The 26,834-nt window shown below is 37.9% G+C and overlaps 1 protein-coding gene and 1 long non-coding RNA gene across 2 annotated transcripts in view; one reads left to right on the plus strand and one right to left on the minus strand.

The window, feature by feature from the left end:
- The window catches only part of LOC124258174, an 18,871-nt gene extending 17,427 nt beyond the window's left edge, over nt 1-1,444 (plus strand). The window contains exon 3 of the long non-coding RNA XR_006893528.1: nt 1,435-1,444. This is a non-coding gene — a long non-coding RNA (uncharacterized LOC124258174). The remainder of the gene's footprint in view (nt 1-1,434) is intronic.
- LOC124258172 (deoxyuridine 5'-triphosphate nucleotidohydrolase-like) overlaps nt 1-26,697 on the minus strand; it is a 61,774-nt gene extending 35,077 nt beyond the window's left edge. Inside the window, 4 exon segments of the mRNA XM_046692227.1 lie at nt 21,385-21,476; nt 26,133-26,161; nt 26,163-26,351; nt 26,606-26,697. Coding sequence (XP_046548183.1) covers nt 21,385-21,476; nt 26,133-26,161; nt 26,163-26,351 — 310 coding nt within the window. The 5' untranslated portion in view covers nt 26,606-26,697.
- Nucleotides 26,698-26,834: the final 137 nt, after the last annotated feature.

Here is a 26,834-nt window from a genome sequence, read left to right on the forward strand (position 1 = left end):
TTGTGAAAATGCATATTTAAATTCTTCAGTACGGCGACTTGTATTAGTCTTCGCACATATTTTGACAGAATGCAACACAATTAAATTTCAGTTAGATTACGCAATTCGTTCTATCACACACGTGACACTGTTTCTCCTTCCCGCGATGATTAAGCCGGAATAAAGACAAGGCCGAACGCGGTCAGGCATAGTTTATGACTGCAGTTGGATATCGCTGAATATACAGGTGGGAGACTGGACCCTGCAACAGGTGTGATGCAATACAGCACGTTATTTCGGGGTATATACATATAATGGGCTTGCAGACAGCTTAGCCGGCTGACAGTCTGGTGGACACGGCGATTGTGTGCACTTCCTGCATACGGTGCTTTTTATGGTCCGCGGTGTAATATTTTATTATCGCTTAAAACACATAATTAAATGCTAATTATTCCATTTCGTGTTTGTGTTTGGATAAGCTGTGAAAGGACACAGAAATGTTTATTCAGTTGTGACAAATATTCAGTTGATGATGGAGCTGGGCAAAATCTGCTCTCATGGAAATGGCATCTTTTGCCAATTGAACTGATCACGTGATGACGATCTCTTCATCGTCAGATATATCGCGCCATGATCGGTACCCTCATGATTAATTCAGCAACTCACTCAAATATTGAAGAGTTTACATATTCATGAGTGAAAAAAGAGAGTAAAATTGTTTGGTATGATTACATACTCAAAATATGTCTGTAAAACAACTGATAGACGACTTTAAAACCGATATATTATGGATATTGTTATTGTGTTTCGGCATATATAGTGTTATATTTTGGTAAGGAGGAGCTATTCTTGTACTTCCAAGACTAATCTTCGAAGGGTATTTGAAGATGCTGTGCGTCCTTGTGAACACTGTCATCGGCTTTTCTCTCTTTTTAGTTTAAACATATTTTATTTCGTTAATACAAAAATGAGGATCGGTGAACAAACCACACGGGCTTATCCACTACTACACAACACAGAAGAAAATATAATTTTGGTGACATCATAAAATAATCTCATTTGAGTGTAGTTGGTAGGGTGTAATCAATATAGCAATTACAATGTCGTATGTTCTCTTTTTTATTTTGGTAGATGCATTTGCACATATACGTACATCTGTTAAATGTCGCTTTTTTGTTGTGTTATATGTATTTCTATACTAAATGTGTTTATGATGACAATGATATAAAACATGTTAGGAAATGAATAATGTAGTCCACCAGTGTTGCATCTAGGATTTAACCATAGTGGGTCAAAGTGGCCCTTTGTTTTAAAATCAGTGGGTCACTCCATGTATTGACAGTGGGCCACTGTTTTGTGAGGTCATTCCTCACTGTTACGATCTTATAAAGAGACAATAGAAACAATATCATGTCTTTGAAATGTCTTCTTATTAGCTTCAGTAATGGTGTACAGCAATACTTGGAATAAAGACTAGATGAGACATCTCACCTATAACTCTCAGCCGTCTAAGCTTTGAAGATTCTCCTGTCCACTTTCTCCTTCCCGCTTCTCAAAAGCTCGCACATAGTCAAACTCATCTACCTCCTTGCCTCTCTAGTTTTTATCAACATCAGTGTGTTCAGCCTCTGCACACACAGTCTGTTTCTTGCAGGGTTGTGGATGTTGTTCTGGCAGCTGAAGCCACGTTCACAATCCAGCTGTTTGCAAGGGCATTGCACAAGAGCAAGCCTGGCTAGGGTCAGGAGGTTGGGAAACATGGACTTGTGATGTGCATATCTCAGTCCAAAGTTTACTGAAATTGTCCCTTGCATACCTTTCCTTCAGAACAACTCTCTTCAAAATGTCCCACTCACACAGAGTTCCAATTTTGTCAATTTTGGCCTTTGCTAACATATTCTCCATTCCCTGTCCGATCAGAACCATAAAGAGTTAGTCAGGGAATTTCCATTTCCTCCTTTCCATAGTTGACAAGATCCTCTTCAGACAGCATGCTTATACTCCTTAATCCCATGACACTAAAGCAGTAGATACACTGACTGATTCTTTTTAGGAAACCTACTTTTTTCAACTCTGTCTTGAAGAGCATTCAAAAATTTGTCCCTGATTTCCTCTGATTTCTTTGCTTGGTAATTATGTAACTTCTCTCCCCAATTACTTAGCTATCACATTGTCATTTTTTTTTTAAGAATCATTTTATCTTTGAGCAGTAGCTGATAGTGGCTTTTGCCACTGAGTGCACATTTCAAACAAGACAGACATCCCCCAACTGCAGGCTGCACACATGAAACATCAAGATCTACTTTTTCGGAATACCAAACTCAATTCAGTAAACCTGGGGATCACATCCATCATCACATGGAGCATGAAAATGAACTTGTAATCTGTGAGGTTGGCTAGTTGTTCCTCTTCCTTTGAGCTCTTCTTGTCAATCTTTTTGAAATATCTCACTAGAGACCTCCATGTCTTGTACACAGTGAAAAGTGCATTGTACATAGCAAACCACCTGATCTCGTGGACTTCCTTTACTTTTATTTGGGGGTCATCCAATAATTCTGTACCTCGGCAAGTTCTGCAACTCTGCATGCTGATTTCTTAAAATAATAAAAATAAGTCTGTAAGAGTTTTCTGAAACGCACTCCCAACATACTCCCACTTCGTCAGCTGCCTTTGATGTGCACAAGTTTAGTCTGTGTGCCACACAATGAATATTTACAACATGGGGACTATCATCCTGCAGGAGTTTAGCCCTCCAGATTTCCTACCAGTCATCACTGACGCTCCGTCTGTGCCAAGTGCAATGATGTCACTCATTTTCAGATTCCTCTTGACTGCATAAATTCTTTCATGTGTTTGTAAAATGACTTATTGCAGTTGCTCATGAACCCTTTAGTTCAATGTTTCCAAGAAAAATAGTTTCTTGTTGCATGTTTTCAAACACCATTCTTCCATAGATAACAAGCTTTTTTTGTCACATTAATGTCTGTACGCCCAGCGGATAAGATGCACTTTTTCACTGAATTGTGCACTTTGTGTTACAAGCATGAAACTTGGCATGATTGTAGCTTATACCATTCTAACTGAATAAAGATCGAGAGGCCTCGCAGATTTTTTATATTTTCCATAATTTTGGGGGAAAAAGTGAAAAAATATAATTTTTTATACTATTTTCGTCATAACTTTTACAAAATTCTCCAATTCTCATAAGACATATATCAAATTGTAGGAAATCCATAGCTGGTCATTTTCCATCTATACATGTCTTTTTATCTTTAACGGTTAGGTCTACGGAAGTCAATTTATATCATGACTACCCGAAAATGCGAAAATTGGTGGCCATTTTGAAAAATGGCCGCCAATTTTCACCTCCAGTTTGCAAAATGGCCGCCATATAGAGTACATCAGTAAAATAAGTATGAGATCATCCCATGATCTAAAATATTTTATCATTTCTTTGCAAATTCAATGCGAAGCCTCACAGATTGTTGTAATTTTATATATTTGGGGGGAAAAAGTGGGGAAAAAATTGAATTTTCCAAAAAATGTTCCTTTAACTCAATTTTAAATCCTCATAAATTATCTAACTAGAATATTGTGAGAACAGACCAAAGTTTATTTTAAGGAATATATCATTAGATTTACTTACATTTATAATGTATGAGCTTGATTGGCTATAGATCACCTATGAAAACTTATCAAAATCAACGCAAACATATTTCATTTCAACATCAATGTCAAAGTAGCTATCTCATTAATCTATGGAAGGTTACTCAATCATGTGTAATTGTATCTAGCTTGACTGGATCAGAAAAGTGCAGTGCACTTAAGAGCTGCTTTTAAACACTTGGACCAGTTTGAACATTTTATACACATGCATTTCAGCAATTCCTGGCAGCCCTTTCATGCCAATGAAAGAGTTGTCCATACAGGCCCAAGCTCTCCCCTAGAGTTATTACCAACCCTATACAGAGGGCTTGGTAATTCCTGTGATTTCATCAGGGATTGCTCTGAAACATAACTCCCCTGATTTACAGCTCTCTTTATATGTTGGATCAAAAGCTTATTCTGTTGGGGAATATTGTCCAAAGTTCTCCTCATCGTGGTGAACAAATGCTTTCTTGCTTCATTCACTTTCATGAGGTTGCTTGCTCTGTCATACAGCAGTACAACAAATCTCTCAAGCTGATGAATCAGCATTTAGTGATTAGTGATTTCAAGTGGTGGACGAGGTGAGGGAAATAGGGTGCCTGTAAGTTCAGGAAAAGCAAATCCATGCATTCCGAGGTCTTTTTCATATCAAAGGATGACACAATGTCACAGAATGTGAAGCTGTGAAACATTGGAAGGGATCTACTTTTCTCAGGACCCAGACCTGATGCAAGTTCATGAATTACAATATAGCGGAAGAGTTTTCCGGTACCAAACCCCACCCATACTTCTTCAAGATCGAGAATGCCTGTTGCAGCTATGGCCAACACAACCACATCAGTAGTCAACATTACGGCTGTAAAACTTCTTCCATCCTTTATGTGAAGCATCAGTGAAGCAACTTTCTTTTATCTTTTTTATCTCTTCATAGTTACAGGGTGCCAGTTCCAAAGGTCTTTGGTTGATTGGACACCACATGTTCACTCCAATAGGGCTGATGACTTGCTTGATTCTATCAAGGCTATTTTCTGTACAAGGGAAAGCAAAAAGATATTTCTTGCTGGTATCACACCTCGGGAATTCTTGCCAGTTCCTCAGAACTGGCTTCCACTAAATAGTCTTTTCCACTTCCTCTTTTTGTTCTTACACTGGATTTTTACGCTGTCCGTTTTGTATTCGTCTCAGACAATATCCACTCTCTGATTAGTGTCCAGAAGAGACTGCAAGTACTTCAAGAACACATTATCAGCATACTAGTATTCATCAAAATGCTATTGGAGCTGCTAGTTTAGCATGTTTATTACTGCAGATCTATCAAGGATTGATACGTCAACATGTGGTGTTGAGTCAGTTGAGTGAGTGAAATTTTCTTCAAAGCAATTGAGAGAAGAACTGATTTTGCGCATGGACGTAAGAGAACCTTGATGAGATATGAGTTGGGTAGCAAGACTGATTTTTATGTCTGACAAACTCATCCAGGTTTCCATCCCTTGGACTCGTCTGTGTATATCTTGTCTTCATGGAAGAAGTTCTACATCCGTATTGTTGACACAGATGTGGTTGTGTTGGCCATTGCTGCATCAAGCATTCTCAGTGTTTCCCAGCTTCACAGGCCATGACAGTATGTCATCCTTAGAATCAGAATTGAAAGAAGGCCTCGCGGAATACATGGAATACTTTTCCTGAACTTACAGGCACCTTTATTTCCCTCGCTTGTCCACCACTTGAAATCCCTAATGCACAAAATTAATCAGCATGAGAGAGTTGTTGTACTGCTGTATGACAGTGCAAGCAACCTCATGAAAGTGAATGAGCAAGAAAACATTTGTTTGCCACAAAGGGGAGAAACACTGGACAATATTCCCCCAACAGAATCATTCCCCAACAGAATCAACTTTGATCCAACATACCACTGGTAACTATGGACAACTCTCACGAAGGCATGAAAGAGCTGCGGGGAATTGCTGAAATGCATGTGTATAAAATGTTCAAACCGGTCAAGTCTTCGTTAAAGCATCTCTCAAGTGCTATGCACTTTTCTCATTCAGTCAAGCTAGGAATACAATTACACATTCCATAGAGTGATGAGATAGCTACTTTGACATTGATGTTGTCTTGATTTTGATATGTTTTTATAGGTGTTCTATAGCCAATCAAGCTCATACATTATAAATGTAAGTAAATCTAATGATATATTCCTTAAAATAAACTTTGGTCTGTTCTCACAATATTCTAGTAAGATAATTTATGAGGATTTAAAAATTGAGTTAAAGGAACATTTTTGGAAAATTCAATTTTTTCCCACTTTTTCCCCCAAATATATAAAATTACAACAATCCTATGAGGCTTCTCGTATTGAATTTGCAAAAGAAATGATAAAAATATTTTAGATCATGGGGATGATCTCATACTTATTTTACTGATGTACTCTATATGGCGGCCATTTTACTGCAAAGCTGGTGTGCAAAATGGCCGTTTTCAAAATTAGCCTGAGAATTTTCGCATTTTTTCAAGAGTAGTCATGATATAAATTGACTTCCGTAGACCTACACCGTTAAAGATAAAAGACATGTATAGATGGAAAATGACCAGCTATGGATTTCCTACAATTTGATATATGTCTTATGAGAATTGGAGAATTTTGTAAAGGTTATAACGAAAATAGTATAAAAAATTATATTTTTTCACTTTTTCCCCCAAAATTATGGAAAATATAAAAAATCTGCGAGGCCTCTCGATCTTTATTCAGTTAGAATGGTATAAGCTACAATCATGCCAAGTTTCATGCTTGTAACACAAAGTGCACAATTTGATCACTTATCCGCTGGGCTATTGCCTCATCACACTCAAGCCAATCATATTTCTTTAGCCACTTGTTCCGAAATTTGTGCACAAATTTTCGTTTTCCGGTCTGTGGAAGATTTTCTTCGCAACTGTCACTTTCGTCAGAATTAACATTGAGTTCATCACTATCACGCACGTGGTCGCCATTATCGGGAATTTCTGCACCGGAAACATTTGAATTAACTTCACAAGCACCAGGGAGACTATATAAGGGGGAGTGGTCGCTCATCGAGAAAGCTCTAAGCTATGTCTCGGCTCGTCACGTGACCAATGTAGCTAATATGGCGGCAGCGTAGTTTTAAGATTGAGCCGGTTTATTTTCAACAGCTGATTACATACGCTGAGTGTTGTGACAACTGAAACCTACATGTAGAGATAAGTTACCTATGCTGACACTTCATTTTAAGTCAAATAATTGTTATTAGTGTCAGTATTAGTACGAGTAGATTTGTAGTAAAGTTTCAAGTCGGCATGTCGAGCTCACTGGCTTCAATTTTCAGTACACAGCGAAGAAAGACTAAATTATATATCGCTAAAACTTCTTTCACATATTCGTTTAATTTTTAGAAGGGAAATATAGCTTTAGTTGAAAGGTGTTTGCAAGTGATAGTGATAGTTTTATAACTAAAAACATTTGTTAGGGTGTATTTGAGGTGTGTGGAAAATATGACATATCGCCGATCTGCCATTGAAATACTACGGGGCGTTGTTTGAGTGTTTCTAGTTATTGTTCTAAAACATCTTTCACATACACCTTTAATTATTATGAGGAGAATATACCATCAGGTGAAAGGTGTTTGCAAGTAATAGTGATAGTTTTATAATTATTTTTTTTGTTAGGGTGTATTTGAGGTGTGTGAAAAATATGACATATCGCCGATCTGCCATTGAAATACTACGGGGCGTTGTTTGAGTGTTTCTAGTTATTGTTCTAAAACATCTTTCACATACACCTTTAATTTTTATGAGGAGAATATACCATCAGGTGAAAGGTGTTTGCAAGTAATAGTGATAGTTTTATAATTTAAATTTTTTTGTTAGGGTGTATTTGAGATGTGTGAAAAATTTGACATATCGCCGATCTGTTCTGATACGTCATTGATGCTTGTGATGCTTGAGTGTTATAGTTCTAAAACTTGTTTCTTTCATGTTGATCTTAGTATGTGACAAAACTGATAAGGTGTTTACAACGCTTTGTGATAGTTCTTAACTTTCTGTTTTTGAGGGGTCTGTGACAGTGTCAGTTAACATTCTGTCAATGTCCATGCCATTCCACACATGCAATAAGATATCTGAATTAGTTACTAATGTAAAAAATGTCTCAAAGTAGATTTTTAGAAAAAAGGACAGCTGATGTTAACACATGTGTTCTACCGATAGTTTTGCGTTCTTTAAGATGTTAGGGAGGAATGGTTGTGGGTGTATCATTTATTCTTTCATTCATTCACATATGTATTTCTTTCTTTTGTTCTTTTCTTTATTTTCTTTCATTCATTCACATATAATTCTTGCTCTTAATTCATTCATTCATTCATTGTAAAATTCCGACTGATACAATACACTGGCTGAAGTACTGTTAAACGCAGCCGAAGTTGCGCTGGGAACGAACCAAGTCGCTGTGTGCGTTGGAGCATGACGAGGCACACGTTAATTAGTACAAATGGTAAAGAAAGCAAGCGAGTGACCTATCCCTGTTGTAGAGTATCCCTGCTAGCACCTGCCGTTTCGTGAAAAAAGTCTGTGATTCGTCTTTTCTTCTTATTTGACGACATGTCTTTATCAACGTGATAATATGACTCAACTTTACCGAACTCTGACCGCTGCCGTTACTTCTGCTCGCCGATCTGGCCTCATTCACCATTTCCAAGAAAATTACGAGGTATTTGCGACGGAAATAGGCGAACAATTACGATCAATTCTGTATGGGATCTAGTAACAAACCTGTCTTTCCGAGTTCCTAACATATACCGAAATGATTCCGAATGCTAAACATTAAATTTGACCAATGAAAAAATCACTTGGAAATCACTGCGATATCCAGACGTGTCCGGGCATGTTCTTGGAAAGTGCTATTTATAGCTTGGTATTTCCAATATACAGGGAGCAATGGCAAGTAACAGTTTTTTAATTCATGTAGTTTCGCTACGCGTTAAGCAACGAATATATGCGTGAAAATAATAACTCGCATCGTACTATGTAGCGCACATGAAATATCACTGCGTCATTACGCAAAAACGCGCTCTAGATGCAACACTGGTCCACTGAATTTTTACCTACCACTTGCTGTATCAATTTGATTGAGCTAGCATATTGCGCACCGGGTAAGCCGGTGCCACGCGATCTATTTGCACATCGCTTGCTCTCTTGTACGCGAAGAGCTGTCAGTTCAAATGGATATGTTTCAACACGATGGCACACCCATGCGCGATCGTGTACGTGAAAAAGGACTTACACCGAGGCAAATCTCCATTGAATGAGCTTTCAGAATATTAAAATCATATTTCTGTGAAATTAGCACATAGGATCAAAATTGTCTCTTAAAACTGGACTACTTTGCTCGTGATTCTGAGAGGCGTCTCTTCGTACGCGTAACGGATCTGTGAGGAAGGTTTGTTTGTCTGTGAGGAGCAGGGAGGAAAGTAGACATGATTCAACACGATGGCACACCTATGTGCGTTCTTGTACATGGAAAAGTACTTACATGGGGTAAATCTCCATTGAATGAGCTTTCAGAAAATATTAAAATCATATTTCTGTGAAATTGGCACGTAGGTCAAAATTGTCGTAAAAACTGGCTACTTTTGCTCGTGATTCTGAGAGAGGCGTCTCTCGTACACGTAACGGATCTGTGGAGGACATGTTTGTTTGTTCTATGACGAGCAGTGGGAGGAAAGTAGACATGTTTCAAACGCGAGTTCGTGTACATGAAAGTTTTACATGAGGCAAATCTCCATTGAATGAGCTTTCAGAATATATTAAAATCATATTTCTGTGAAGTTGGCACATAGATCAAAATTGTCCCTCAAAATTGACTTCTTTTTGCTCGTGATTCTGAGGAGGCGTCTCTCGTACGCGTAACGGATCTGTGAGGAAGGTTTGTTTGTCTGTGAGGAGCAGTGGGAGGAGAGAGACATACTTTCAACACGATGGCACACCTATGTGCATTCATGTACATGAAAAAGTACTTACATGAGGCAAATCTCCATTGAATGAGCTTTCAGAAAATATTAAAATCATATTTCTGTGAAATTGGCACATAGGTCAAAATTGTTGTCAAAACCGGCTGCTTCTGCTTATGCTTAACTCACCACTTTAAAAAATGTCTGGTATATTAAATATATATTTCAAAGCTCAATGAAGTATGTACTTCTCGATGTCAACGTATGGTCGGGTTTGATTTTTTTGTTTTTTATAAATTGTACTTAGAGACGTTTGTGTGCTACTGGTTGAAATATGTGGTCCATCAACAGGTAGTCAACGCCTACGAGCAACCCTCTCCCAAACAGTCGTGCACTTGCTTCTGCAAGGCGTCTCTCGTACGCGTAACGGGTCTGCACGGACGATATGTTTGTCTATGTCGAGCTGTGGGAGGAAAGTACATGTTTCAACGCGATGGCACACCTATGTCTGTTGTGTGCATGAAAAACTATTTACATGAGGTAAATCTCCCTTGAACGAGCTTTCAGAAAATATTAAAATCACGTTTCTGTGAAATTGGCACATGGGTGAAAATTGTCGTAAAAAAACGACCAATATAACAGCAAACTAAAAACTTACGCCGGCGCATTGTTTTTACACCGGTAGAAGTGACCACCTCTCTTAGTCCTTTTTCCAATGATTATACTTCCACCAAATAATATAGTCCGTATGAAAAAAAAAATTTATTCGTAAATGTGTATTAATTTATTATATCCTCTTTGTTGTAACGCAATAAAAATATCCCCATATATAGTACATACGCTTCTGACAGTCAAAGTCATAAGACGAATGTTTTGACAGAGCAATTTAGTCAGGCATCAGTTACCTCCCCTTAATGACTCGCTTCCCCAGTCACTTCTACGCGAGACGGTTCGCGCAGTTTTTAAGAAAGTAAACATGTTTCAACACAATAACAAACGGGTGTGCGTTGGTGTGCCTCGAAAGCTGCATATATATTTTGAATCTGCGATGAATGAGCTTTCAGAAAATACTAAATGTAAGTTTCTGAAAAATATGCACATAGGTGAAATTCGCTGTTCAATATTGTCAAATTTTGCACATTTTTGTCAAAATTTTGACAATCTAATGTTTACTTTACATCGTTTTCATTCATGTCAATCAACAGCTTGAACACCTAATGTAATGACTGTAGCAAATTTTGTTTAATTATTTTCATAAATAACACTTTTAGACATCGTTTTGTGTGACATGCAAAACTTCCCCTGTTCATGATCAGGCAGTCACGCGAATGAGTGACCCCTCTCTCAGGTAGTCACTTGTACGCGTAACGGGGACCATCTCGCGTACACGTTACGTCCTCTACTGATTATGTAACAGATGTTATATTTGGGATGACACTTTCCCATAAAAGTACAAACCCTGACACTCTCAGTCAGGTACCTAATCGCCACACCATAAAGTCAGTAGTTGAACCCACCAGCTTCTTGAGGTGGCTGAATAGGTTCGACGGGATAGTGTAATCCCAAATATAACCTGTTACAATTGAACACTTTCTAAATGGTATTATGCATTCATAAAGGCATTGTTTGAAAGGCACAATGTCACACCACATTTATATACATAATGCATTTCTCTCAATATTACTAAAGCTAAAAAAAAGCTTGTGGTTCCGGGATTCCCGACCGACCCTAAATATTCCCTTCGAGCCTAACAATTTTACTCATCACACAATAAATTAAATTTATTTTCTGACACATGACTATGATGAGTAATGTAAAAATATTTTGCAAAAAAACCCAACAAACCCCTACCTACCTACCCTAGTTCTGAAATGTAGGAAATCGGAACCATAACATTTATTTTGTTTGGCCTAACTATCAGCCCTCAGGGAAGCTACCATATAATTTATTCCAACATTATTTTTTTTTTTACACATTTATATTACAATGTCAAAATTTGTTTGAATAAATTAATGCAAAGTGGCATTAAATTGACACTCTCGCCCTTGTCGGACAAACATTATTTCAACCCCATAGTTATGTCCCTTGGAGCACTTTATAGGCCAAACAAAAAATATGTTGTGGTTCCGATTACACCTCTTTAAAATTAAGGGTAGATAGGTAGGGTTTTCTTTTCTTTTTCTTTTCTTTTTTAGAAGTAAAGTACAAACTAGTATAATTCAATGTATAATTGTTTATGCAATCAAGGTTTAGGCCATCATGTCGACTTTCTCTATCCGTAGGTACAAAAAAAACAACCAATGGTATCTGAAAGCTCATTTCATTCATACCGCTTTAAAAAAATAGGGTCGGCACCAGAATTCTAGGGTCGGTCGGGTAAACGGAACCACAAGATTTTTTAGGCCTTAGGAATATCCAGGGTGGAAATAACCCATTGCGACGTCTGAGTCCAGTGTTTTTTCTGTCGGGCAAAACAAATTTGTATATCACACTGTACCGGTGTCCAGTTGACTTTCCAATATTAATTATGTTGTTTATTTTAAAAAATCAACAAGAAAACGACCGGTATAGTGGAAAAATGATCAGGGCAAGTGATTTTACATGTGCCACTGTTCCGGAGTACACTAGCAATTTTAAAGTTATTTCCACCCCTGATATCCTATGCACCTGTGATTGAAACCAGTTCGGCAAATGCAGACAACACATTTTCATTCCATACATGGCAAGTGATGTCTGATTGGAAGCTGTTCACCTCGAAGTTTCAATTATCGATTTCAGGCAAGTCGCAAGGGATAAGTTTTTTTTTTATTGCATCAACAGGAAGCTAAGCAGGGTTAGAAATCTCTTTGAAAAGTCTACTATCCATGAGGACTAGTGACTCTCACCAAACTACTAGTCCTCACACAATTTTGGTAGTCCTCAAATTTCAATCTTTAATAAACAAAAAATAATTAATTCGACTTAGTCAAGCAGTATTGGCAGAGGTGTGGTATCATAACAAACACACACACAATATGTTTTGGCATAGTTTAATTCAGTCATGACAGATGGATATGATCATATTATTCAGATAACACAACTACAACGTACATAAGTTAATATTTAATGAAAATGCAAGATTACACATTTATAATGTTCAGATAAACCACGAAGGAAGCAAACAATGCAGCGATTTTTTCCATTTGTAGCATGACATAATTATCCTTACGTTTTCTTTCTATTTTTCATGTTTACGCAATCGGAAAACTATTATAAAGATATTTCTCAAATAATATGTATGGTCGTCTATTTCCCGATACCAGTGGCTTTCCGCTCGGTAACGTGATACAACAGTGGGAAATACATCCGTTTTCGAAGCTTCGTATAAAAAACATGTGAGGCTATTCGTTTGATGGCGGGTATCGTTCGAAAGCTCTGAACATCAACTATATCGCTATACCCTTGCCAAGAGTATTTTCACAGTTGTAAGAAGCGATTTGATTGGTTAAAGATTGGTTTCTAATGACGCTTTTCTGTCACAGTCTGCTACGATTGGTCAAAATCACACACGTGACCTAAGGCAGACAATCATATTACAGCAATGGATACCGCCCTCGTAAACGAAAACGTTTAGATTCAGACGAAAGTTTTGGGTAAATTCATGCTATTCTGAACGTGTTACGCACAAGATCACTACCTATACGTATATTCTGGACCTTAGTGGACGTATCGTGCTAGGTTATGACCTGTGACAAAAATGCTTCATGCATATATTTTAGCTTTAAACATCGTGTCCGAGCACGAAGTTCGAGGCGACGAAGCCGAGATGTCACTTGAATTACATTACACGATCGCACAATAAAGATGGGAATAGTAAGTTATAATGTAGGTTTGACAACTTTTATGAGTACCGTTATTGAATACATTCTTCAATTTATTCAATTTGTTTAATTATCATCTCGAAACATCGTTACTTTGCTCTTTGACAACTTTGATGTGGACCCGTTGCCGAAGCATGTGTCCGAGAATTGTTTTTTCCAATATCATTGCGAAAAATAGCTTTTCATTTTAAGTTTGTCGATAATATATGGTCATTTGAAATGTAATATGTGTTTTCAGACATTGTGAAAAGTGATAGATAGATTTAATTAATGAATCATATGTTAGTTAGGTTCCTAAAGTTATATATCATTTTGATGCGACTACTGCCTGGTAGCCCGGCGGACTAGTACTGTTAGATGTTTTGGTAGTCCTCCAGGAGATTTACTAGCCTTGGGCTAGCGGACTAGCGTAGATTTCGAACCCTGCTAAGGTGAGCGGATATGCCCCAATGTATATGATATAGGCCAAAATATTGTCGAAAATGTGCAACATTGTGCCTTTAACTAAACTCATGTCATGATAGGGGGCTGGTGCTAATTTCCATCTGTAAAAGTTATTTGGGTGCCACATATTTTCAAATGAAGTACGACATCTTTTGAAAGTAGGTTAGAGGTTCAGAATAAAGCTGACAGAATATAAAGTACGGAACATACCTTTAATTCTTGTAGTTCAGGAATGTATATTCTCTTACAGATGAGCTGTGCAATACAATCACCACAGTTCACTGAAAACAAGGACATTATTGTCAGTCCAAATAAGACCCAAAATATTGTACCATGACTCTAGCTTTCAAGAGATCGCCCTGACTGTCTGTTTGAAACTTGCATATCGCCTTACTGTTAAGTTAAACTTGAGGTGCATGTCGCCTTTCTGTTAAGTTAAACTTGGGGTGCATGTCGCCTTACTGTTAAGTTAAGCTTGAGGTGCATGTCGCCTTACTGTTAAGTTAAACTTGAGGTGCATGTCGCCTTACTGTTAAGTTAAGCTTGAGGTGCATGTCGCCCTACTGTTAAGTTAAGCTTGAGGTGCATGTCGCCTTACTGTTAACTTAAACTTGAGGTGCATGTCGCCCTGATTGTTAAGTTAAGTGCATGGACAGACAGAGTCCAAAATAATACACATATTTGTAACTTTTAGAGCACATTTTGTTGCTATGCAAATCCAGAGCAGATAATTCAAATGGAGCCAACTCTGGATGATCCAATATATTGTAGAATCTGAACCATATCGCGATATTCAACTTGGTGCTGGTCGCCCTGACTTGTCTAGTTAACATATGAGATGCAAAAACTAAATTTTGAAAAATTTTGAAATTTTCCCTTGCACTACTTAAAAATTATGATTAGATATGGGTCATGAGAAATATTGCAATGTTGTTTTTTCCCCCGTGTTTTGAAATACTGCGTAAAAATACACAGATTTCATCAATATTTGAACAATTTATCATAAAAATCATTTTGTAGTGTTAGTTGACTGTAATACCACACACAAGTTTAACATATTTCCTTTATAACGCCGACCCCAAGGCAGGGAAACAACTAGAGGTGTGACGATACAGAAATTTCACGATACGATACGTATCGCGATATCTTGGAACAATACGATTCGATGCAAATTACGATATGCTTTTTTAGTTATTTTCTTTAAAAAATCATATTTTAATGGTAAGAAATTTTGACATAACCATCAATATCAAATGAAAATTAACAATTTTAAGGTCAATGATACATATCACGATATGAACAAAGGTATCAATATATTTATCGTCAGATAAAGTATCACAATTATCGATACTACATTATATCGTCACAGCTCTAGAAACAACCCGTGCAATCTTCTAACACCTGTTGGTATGACATTGGATTCAACCACAGACTTCATACTCTCTGAGCATACACTTAGTCCACTGGACCAATGAGGCGGTTGGATCAGGTCTGGATGCAGGCATAGGACAGCGGAACAAAGACCCCCCTTAACATTTGTTACCAGTAAATTATCGATATTTGACGTAATGATTGATTGTGTAACGCCGCCCTCAGCAGTATTCCAGCTACATGGCAGAGGTCTGTAAACAATCAAGTCTGACCAGACAATCCAGTGATCAACAGTATGAGCATCGATCCACAGAATTTAGATACAATGTCAACCAAGTCAACCACCTGATCCTATTAGTCACCCTTTACAAGCATGGGTTGCTGAAGACAATTCTAACCTGGATCTTCATGGGTCTTTTTTAGAAATTTGTCTCACCTTTGAAATCTTGTTTGCCAAAGTTGAACATGACCACACCAACATTCTCTCTGTAGTCCTGGTCTATAACCTCAGCTGTAACATATAACGCAACCAAATATAACACTTTGTATTAGAATCAGGGGTAGAAATAACTTTTAAATTGCTAGTGTACTCCTGTACAGGGCACATGTAAAATCACTTGCCCTGATAATTTTCCCGCTATACCGGCCGATCTTCTTGGTGATTTTTTAAATAAACAACATAATTAACATTGGAATATCAACTGGACACCGGTACAGCGTGATATACAAATTTGCTTGCCCGACAGAAAAAAACACTGGACTCAGACGTCGGGCAATGGGTTATTTCCATCCCTGTGAATCCGTAGTTAAACAAGAAGCATTTGTAGGGAACCTTCAGTGCTGGGCTGAATAATTTGACAACTGTGATTGGATGATTTGTGTCAGATTTTTGCCTTTTTATAAAAACTTGTACAGCCATCCAGTAACTAAAACTGACCATGTATTTCAACATTTAGTCCTGTTTTCAAACACTGACTAGTGCTGAAATGGACTGCAGTTAATATCAAGCTGTTTATTGATTAATTGAGGGGGCAGATGTCTCTGCTGTGGCTTGTGTAGAGCTGTTGCCTCTTTGAGTGAGTTTCGAGTCTGGTCCAGACAATCCAGTGATCAACATCACGAGCACCGACCTTTGCAATAGGAACAGGTTAGGCTCATTTTCTGTGTATATTGTCACTTTAAGGCCAGACTTTATACACATGTATATGTAGAAGCTGTTGACAGTTCATCTTTTAAATAATAAAACCACTATAGAAGCCAAAGAGAACATTTATGGCTCTTAGGGGTGGAAATAACCCATTGCCCGACGTCCGAGTCCAGTGTTTCTTTCTGTCGGGCAAGCAAATTTGTATATCACACCGTACCGGTGTCCAGTTGATATTCCAATGTTAATTATGTTGTTTATTTAAAAAATCAACAAGAAAATGGCCGGTATAGTGGAAAAATGATCAGGGCAAGTGATTTTACATGTGCCACTGTACCGGAGTACACTAGCAATTTTAAAGTTATTTCCACCCCTGGCTCTGTATGACCTATATACTACTACTGAAATATTTTGAGGCTATAACCTGTTAACATGCTTTAACAAACTGTATGAAAGGTGTATCGTGTAAGTGTTTGAAAATAAGCATGAATATGAACCCTGTGTAAATTTGACAATTATATTGGGTCTTCCTGATTTGCCACCTCCTATTGTTTATTTAGGTTGTGCAGTCAGGTGTGGTAATTGATAGAACAATAGGATGAGGTGGGGGTCAGCTCAACATTTAGACATGTGGTGGCAATATATTTCTTTATTTCTTTGTCATTTTACATGAATATACATTCAATTTGAAATATTCCACGCATATTTTTATAAACATCAACCATGACTGAATTACATGTTCATTACATAACAAGTCTTTTGTAAACCTTTTAATCCCATTAATGTTGAACAATGCCAGTGATCTTGTAATTGCCCACCAGGAGTACTTATAAGTTTTTTAACTACAAATGCAATTTATTATTTATCAATCAAAAGACGAAATAGTGACCTCTTAAATTCACCCTCCACTGGCTCCAGGAGATATTGTCAAAACAAATTTCCATTGAGTAGGAGAAAGGTGTACCTGGATATTTCAAACATTTATTTGCTTTACTGACAAACTGCAAACAACCATTATGGTGGGTGGTGGGTGGTGGGGAGGGGAGAGAAAGAGAGAGAGAGAGAAGAAAAAAAGAGAAAGAAAGTAGAAAAATCAAAAGATCTCACCTCCTACATCAATGAAGTCTTTGGGTGCCAAGCCGGATCGTGGAGCTGAAACATAGGCAAGGTTTTACACAAACTTTGAAAATTGGGAGTCATGGTGACTCACAGTATAAATTTTTGACAGTCATTTTCAATATTTGGTAGTCATGAAAATTTTAGTTTAATATTTAGTGCAATATTTCATTGTGTAAATCCAAACGCAAGAGTTGTGCCAAGATTTTGTTTTGTGTTGTATTGTCATTTATATTAGTCCATGCAGGTAGCACAAGCACTGTACGTCCCCATGGCCCCTACTGTGGAGACAGTCATCTACTTATGGAATGTGTTTTATTGTATTGTCCTCGTAAATAAAATAGTTTTAAATTTCCGAGCTAGTTTTAGACACCATCTGTGATACTCTAGTTATTTTACAGTCCTTTGATGACTGATTATTTAACAATCATAATTTATTGTCTATGTAAAACATTTCTCGTCACTATATGGCTGAAATATTGCCGAGGTGACGTTAAATTTTAACTCACTCACTCACTTATATGATTGTTTTAAATACAGTTTACAATAAACGAAAGTTATCATTGTTTGCTTATAAAATCGATCTTATTGAACTGTAAAACCCTGCACAGGACATGTCATAAACAAATATTTCCATTGATTATAGATAGTCTTTAATTATGACAAATTTATGTAAACAGTTAAATTTGGACAAGACAATCCAGTGATAGACATTGTCAGCCTTGGCTTCTGGGGACATAATCCCCCCGACATGGTATGAAACTGTGATCAAATAAAATATAAATTTAGAAAGTTATATGCCTTCCAGTTGAGTGAATATGACTGAAGGTTACATTATATAATGTGAAATCATACTGTGGATTAAAAGTATGTTCATTTACAGCCTTGACCTCTTAGTGAAACCTTTGATCCCACAAGCCAGAATGTATATCAATATTGATGTCATTAACTGTGCTTACTAAACCAAACAGAGGTGAGGTGAAATGCGGTTTATCGTCGTGCTTGAGAATATTTCGCTCATGTGACGACGTGCATGCGTGTGTATGTGCGGTTGCTTGTACTAGCCCAGACTGAAGCTGGTTTTATAGTGCTAGCCCACTGAGATACCATGCCGCAGTGAAGCATGAATACCCCACTCAGACACATTATACTGACTCCGAGCCGACCAGTCCTTGCTTTATCCATTAATGCCGAGCGCCAGGCAGGGACCAACAAGTACCATATTTTAACCTCTTTTGGTATGACACGGTCGGGGATCGAACCCGTGACCTTCCGCTCTCCAGGCGGACGCTCTAACCACTACACCACGGAGGCGGTCAATCCAAACAGAACTTGACTCACTCCTCGTAAAAATGTTTTGGCAGGTTAAGGCTTAGGTCGTCAATGGCGAACGGGTATGACACAAATTTTTTTTGCGATAAATAAATGTACGTAAACTCATTATGACAGTGAGGTGTAAGGGTCTCAGTGACAGGTGCCTTCAGTTCAACATGTTTTGGTGCATGTCGGTTGTGTATACTTTGAAATAAACAAGAAAATGGGTGAGTTACCGCTACAAATTCTGAGCAGGGATTTTGGCTCGGAATCCAGAAATCACGACTTTTCAAGTTTCCGAAGACCCTAGCTCCCGAAGTACTGCTTCGAATTTTGTGCTCTATGTCTTATTTTGTAGGTAAATCTATTGGCTTGAAACGTGTGCATACTTTAAATGGGATAGATACAGTGAGCATTGTTGAATTCGCCCTGAAACGAACTTGGTGTGTTGACCTCGTTACACCCCTTTCCTTTCACATAGTGCTAAATGTATTATGGCAAATACGGTAAGAGTCTAAGAGAAATCAGGGGTCTTCCCTACAGGCTGTCTCTAAATGTTCTCCATATATCACCTGCTCTGAATTTTCATTCCAATGTAAACTTTTCTCATCTAAATTCTCCCAGCCGCTGTTTTCAAAGTGAAGCAACTTTACCTAGATCATACATTAATTAAAACACTAATGAAGTGATCAGAATTTTAGAATTTCATAAAACAGGTTACACAAAACAACATTTCCGGGTAAAATATGCATAGAAAATTTCCATTTACGCATTGAAAAATAATTGTTGCGTACCAATTACGCATTAAAAATGTTAGATATGCAAAAGGTTTTAAAAAACAAATGCGTACAGAACATATTTATAAAAATCGCTTGCGCAATGAAAAAGACATCAATTGCTATCAAGTTGTACTGTTAGTATAGGACTAGTGTTGTACTGTCAGTATAGGATGAGGGATTTTTTATGAAATCATTTCCATTATATTTAAGTTGGTTTTGATTAGGTATGACATAAGGCAGAACATACCTGCTAAGTAAACTTACTCAATGACACCATACTTAGGTGAGTAAAATGACTGAAATACGCACATATTTGAAAATTGTGGGTAACGGAAAATGAAATACCCACTCAACATTCATAATACCCACTCCAAAAAAATACAGTGGGTACAGTACCCACATGAGCTAAATCTTATCTGGAGCTCTGCATAACATCCAAAAACATGATACAATTGCAAAATGTAAACGACACATAAACATATTCAAACCGATACTTTCAAAACTAAATATCGATACAGTTTTGAATGCATTGATAATTGTATTGTCTTAGAAAAGTATCGATGCATCGATGTATTGTGGTATCCCAACTGTTGACTTCAGTCTAGCTGGGTTAGTGAGAGTGAGTTCAGTTTTAAGACGCTTGTAGCAATATTCTATCACAGTTGGGGACACCAGAAATGGGCTTCCCTAATAGTTTTCTTTTAGCCTGACTGGGGTTGGAGAAACACACACAATAAGATAATGACGTCCTCACAATATTGGCACCATAATAAAGGAATTGAGTTGATGTGTGAATGCCTACACATAGTGGTGTTCCGATGATCGAAAATAATAAAAACATCGATCGATGAAAGGATTAAAAATAATTATCGATTGTAAATAATTATTTTTTTGATTAATCGAAATTTTGTTGTTTTAGTATAACACACTTGAATGAAGAAAACAAACCATTAAATTTAAAGAACATTTACAAACAAACATGCGTTCAACAGCATAAAGCTATGCGCATTGTACTGATAGTTTCGTATTTATCATTACGGTAAATATTACTGTAACCTGCCTGTTAATAAAATTAACATCTACTGTGAACGTAATGAGATATACTGACAAATATTTGTTGTGTAAATAAACAGAATAATTTGTATGTAGAAAGTAAAATTACTGCACTTAAAAAAAATTAGATATGAAAATATATTGCTAATCCTGCCTGTTGTTGAGAGGGCAAACCTGGGCATGGGAAGTCGAGGGGAAGGGTAGAGGCAGTATTAGGCCTAAAACAAAATGTTGTGGTTCCGATTACCCGACCAACCCTTGAATTCTGGTGCTGACCCTAGTTATTTTAAGAGGTATGATAAAATAAGCTTTCAGGTACCATGGTTTTTGGTCAGCACCAATAGACATCAGTCATTCTGATAAAGAAAGTTGACATGATGACCGCAAGCTTGATTGAATAAACAATTATACATAGATAAATGTGTTATTAGTTCATAATTTACTTCTAAAAAAAATATCTTAAAAAATATATAAAAAAGAAGAATTCCTACCTACCTACCCTAAATTTTAAGGTGTAATCGGAACCACAACATGTTTTTTATTTGGCCTTAGTTATAAAAAGCATTAATGAGAAAAAACCTGACGAAAAACCCTTAAAATTAGTGATTAAATAAAAATGTATATATTTCCATTATAATCGATAATCATTCACCACAAGTCCTCCGATAATCTATAGTGGATTTGGTGTCTGATTCCCAACACTACCTACATACCAACTCTGCCATAAGACCCCTCAGGAACAGCTATCTGGATGTCTGTCTTGGCGATAATCTTGTCTCCCGCCGGGATCAAATAGTCATAGGCACTGAAAACAGACAGTGAGTGAGTGAGTTTGGTTTTACGCCGTTTTTAACAACATTCCAACAAATATCACGGCAGGGAAAACCAGAAATGGAAAACAGACAGGACACATTTAAATTGTTTTCTGTTGGTGCTCTGATGGGAAGTTGATGATGGGGAGGGCCTAGAGATTAAACACCTCCTATATAATTATGGATTCAAAAGCCTTTATCAAACCAGGGGAGATAACACATTTATATTCACTATTCTAACACACAAGAGCAGACATGGAAAGGAAATGATAGTGTCTGATAGAATTTAAATAAGTAAATATGTGCCTATATATCAGGGTGGATACAGCTTTTTCACCTGTTACACGGCAGTTTCAATGGTCATTTAATTCACTTTCAGGACAAAAAGGAGGTTGCACACACCCCCTCTGGATCCGCACATGTATATGTAGTGCATTGATGTTAATATAAAGTTAACCCATGAAGATCTGGGTTAGAATTGATCTTCAGTAACCCATGCTTGTCATAAGAGGCGACTAACGGGATCAGGTTGTCAGACTCGCTGACTTGTCACCGGTTCCCAATTACGTAGATCAATACTCATGCTGTTGATCACTGGATTGTCTGGTCCAGACCCGATTATTTACAGACCGCCGCCATATAGCTGGACTATTGCTGAGTGCGGCGTAAAACTAATCTCACTCACTCACTAATATATAGTTAGGCACTCTACCGCTGTGTCAGACTAAGATGTTATGATGCGAGTTATATCCCTTTGTATCACTCTCATTGAGTAAGTTATTAAAGAATTAAGTTCATGTTTTAGCAGACGCCATTTGTTCTGTGGTCTATTGTTATGAAGTTCTGCCAAGTCTAGAACTCTATATGTATGTATCAATGCATGCAACCCCAAAAATACAAATGGAGTTATAAGACGTTTGAGGTCTTTCTCAACTTGTCAGTTACATTTATGACTTGGAAAGAGAAGTATCTGGATGCAGGATGCATTTAAACCAGTGTTCACGAATAGTGTCAGACCCTCTGACAAATCCGGCAGATTCACCAACGGTGTGATAGAAGTCTACAACCCGCCGGCCCGAGTGTCTGACTGTATATTTCACAATGACTTTGACTGAAGTTGTTATATGTCACAGGGGCGGATACAGCTTTTTGAGAAAGGTGGGGTGCACACTATTGGCAAAGGAGGGGGTGCACACTTCATTTTCACCCAAGTTTCAATGGTCATTTAATAAGCTTTCAGGACAACAACAAAAAAACAAAAACAAACAAAAAAATGTGTGTGTGTGTGTGTATGTGTGCGCACCCTGAACCCCCCTCTGTGTCACATGTTACATGTGACACGTGTTTGCTGTTTAAGAAATACACTTCGCTCTACCACCATGTATAGTGTAATAAAACACACTTTTACCCTGAACTATTATAGTTAAAGCACGAGGACGCTTGCGACCGAGTGCTTTAACGTTATAATAGTTCAGGGCGAAAGTGTGTTTTATTACACTATACATGGTGGTAGGGCGAAGTGTATTTCTTTTCTAAGATGCCAAATTTGATACTTTCTAAAGATAATTACGATTAATTTAAGGCAGAAAACAAACGACGGTGTCGGTGACCTAAATTAAGAATCCTCGCACATGGCTAACTGGCGGGCTGTTCTATTGATGTGTCTGCCCCCTACGTTAAGACGAACGTTACCTGTAAAAAAAACAAATGATAACAGTTTGATGACGGTTTACTTTCGGATTAAATATCTTCTCTGAATTATTTTAATTACATCTGTCATTAACTTAAACCATATGGGGCAATATGAACGTTGCATTTCTACTACCAGCGTAAGTTTAGATCAGTACATCCAGAGGAAGTTGAGTAGTCAAGCGACATTCCACAATTGCATTGTGGGAAAGTAAACATTACGAACGTTACCGTGTCGCTGAAAACTTGGCAGTCGAAATGACCGTCGTAAAACATAAACGTAATGTTTCCACCAGTGATGTTAGCTGCGTGAAGCAACAGCAAACCAAGAAACTGGATGCAACGGTGTAGTTTACTGTAGGAGGCCGTACGAGGCGATGACAACTGACATGCATTGTGACGCCGCTTACATTGTGACGTAATGTAAAATGGTTCGATTACGAGGGGGCACACTAGAATGGCGCAGTGACGGGATAACGTCATTCAATTGTTATGTCATCAAAAAACTGTACCTTTATTGTCTGATAATGGGGTTTTTTTTCGATTGTTCTAACCGCTAGGCATCTTAGAATTATAAATCTTATGTTTGTTAGTAACTTTAAATGCCAATTATAAGAAATTTTAAATCTGAAATGTGTGTTTAATTTTTATTCTATGGGTCCTGTGAATTTTCAATGGGCCAGATATCTGAAGCCTGCAGGACCTAATGTCCTGTGACTTTGAAACACCATTCGTGAACATTGTTTAAACTAAGACTACCATGATTAGGTATAGGAAAAGCTAAGAAAAATATCAATTGTACAACCTATATAGCCACCCATTAAAAATTGTGTAGTTTAGGGGTTGGAAATTTTGACTGTCTGCTTGTCCATACAATACTGTCCCAAATAGTTTGAAATTAAAATTCTATTCGACCTTCGACTAGTTAACATTGGTCTAGCTCGATCCTAAAAATGCAGCTTATAAAAACATCTGAAATAGTGCACGCTTAATTGCAAGGTGTTAGGAAAAAAATGTCCTCGGAAAAAAAAGCACCGGTAAAAAAGTACGAAATTTGCCTAGGGAAGTCCTACTCTTATGTTTTTATAACAAATGTTCAGAAAAAAACTTAGATATTCGGGTTTTTAATACTTTATTCACATGCAACAATGTAAATTGACAAACTACATTTGCAGGACTTATAATTTTTTTACTTTATTCACATAGACACTTTCACATACAACAATGTAAATTGAAAAAAAATTGCATCTGCAATGATACATTTGCAGGACTTTCACATAGGCACTTCACATTGCACTGAAAATTGACAATTTGCAAGACTTTGCTCACATCAAATGTCAGAACTCAAGCTAAATCCTGGATTTGAATGCCCAGGTAAAATATCATTGTTCTTGGTTATACAGTCAGTGGCCAAAAGTCTGTTCGCAAAACATGTTACGTTGCCCATGTTTTGAGGGCTAGGTTGACTTTGAGAGCGTTTCGCCGTGCTGATAAGCCACCAATCGTAATGTGATTTGGGGTACAAATTTCACAGGTCACAAAATATGTTTAGCACCGATCATATGCGATTATCTCCCTTGCTTTGTTTATATTTTTGTCGTCTGCTATCATGCCGCCTGTCAACCGAGAATTGACACCTGACCAAAGAAATTTAATTGTTGACTTGAAACAGCAAGGCCAATCAAGCTACAAAATTGCTGATTTGACAGGTATAAACCCAAGAACAATTCAGAAAATTTTAAAACGTTTTCGGGAGCGAGGTTCAGTTAAATCGTTGCCGAGAAGTGGGCGGCCCCGAAAATCGTCACCAAGAAGCGAACGACGGTTTTTTCGTCTTGTGAAAAGAAATCGCCGGCAAACACTTGGGGATTTGACAGCAAAATATAACAATCAGGGACAGACTACTCTGTCTTCTCGCACTGTCAGAAGAAGATTGTTCATTGAGGGGTACCGTAGACATGTGGTAAGCAAGAAAATCACCATTTCTCGTGTTAACAGAGAGAAGAGACTCCGATTTTGTCGGACAAATTGCATTGGGGAAGAAATGAGTGGGATAATGTCATTTTCAGTGATGAGACAAGTCCAGATCGGGATTGACAGAAAAGTTTATGTGTGGAGAAAGTCGCATGAGCGGTTACGACCCGATTGTTTGGGGGTTCGTACCGATCATGAACGAAATTCGAAGTTTTCAGTGATGTTTTGGGGGTGTGTGTCTGCGTATGGAGTGGGAACTTTAACTGTCGTTGATGGCAACATGAACACTGATAAGTACATTGCCATTCTTGATAACCACTTGTGGCCTGTAGTTGCCAGGCATTTTGTCAACCGCAATTGGGATTTTCCAAGAAGACAATGCCCCTTGTCATGTGTCCATTCGGGCTAACCGTTGGAAACAGGAAAATCATATTCCGACTTTGCCGTGGCCCCCACAAAGTCCAGATCTCAATATCATTGAAAATGTATGGAAAACTGTTAAATATCAACTCAAAGCCAGATTAGGTGACATATTAACTCCAGACAAGATCTCATCCGTGTGGTGAATGACATTTGGACTGGGCTTAGTCCCGTTTACATTCGTCGTCTATATGACAGTTTACCAAGACGACTCCGAGATGTCCTAAGAGCACAGGGTCATATCTCTAAATTCTGAAAATTTGAGGTGAGTACCTTTATTATTTACATAGATACGCGAATTTTAAAAGGGGACCCGACTCCGCTAGAAATAGCCGTGACGTCACCGGTGCGAACAGACTTTTGGCCACTGACTGTATATTTAATTCTTGTCTTTAATACACAATCACTTTTCTCAAAAATAACTTTGATGTCAACATCCATTTAATCTGTTTTCACAATAATAGGACTCTTATTCCGGAGGACTTTTTTCCGGTACTTTTTCCTATAATCAATTGCAAGACTCCATCGATCCAAGCAAGGAGGGTGGATCAGAAATAAGGTGTTACCTGTACAAATCGTATCCTGCGGCATATTTGGGATCCTCTTGTTGGTGCACGGCCATTCTCTGTCAGTTTGGCAAACTGGAGTGTGACATTATCAGTGGGCATTTTGCAGAACTTTCTTGACAGAGGTGTCAGTGTCACGCCTTCCCTGGATCTTGGCGGTAGATGAATCTGACCCCAAATCTGGCGCCAAATCTGGCGACCACCAATCACATGCAGCATCTGGCGGAAGTAGGATAACTCTATACTGCAGTAAACTTCCGGTAAAAATATTGTCATCATGCCTTTAGTAGTTTTGTGTGGTTTTCCATCGAGCGGCAAGACTAAGCGAGCAAACGAACTAAAGAGACACATAGAAGCAAATTATCCGAGCAGGAAAATTCATGTTGTAAGCGACCTAGCCGAGAGCCGCGTGTCATTCATTCTACTGAAATGAATACTGAAAATGGTTGTATTTAGCACATTCAAGGACTAACCGTGAATATTTCTGTTGTGTGATTAATATGACAACACGTTGTTATTGTGCTCACAGATTCCAGACGAGAGAAAGAAGTACGGGGCTCGCTAAAGTCAACAGCTCAGAGGTGGGTGCAAATCGTCTCCACAGATTGTAACCATATGAAGCGTACATAAAATCATCTTGTGCTTGCGTCATGGCATTATCTGCCACCATTTGACAAAAGAAGGGAGAGTTCATGTTGTGGC

This window comes from Haliotis rubra, unplaced genomic scaffold, assembly GCF_003918875.1.
Source record: "Haliotis rubra isolate DU_JTF1 unplaced genomic scaffold, ASM391887v1 Scf685, whole genome shotgun sequence".
NCBI classification, from domain to species: Eukaryota; Metazoa; Mollusca; class Gastropoda; order Lepetellida; family Haliotidae; genus Haliotis; species Haliotis rubra.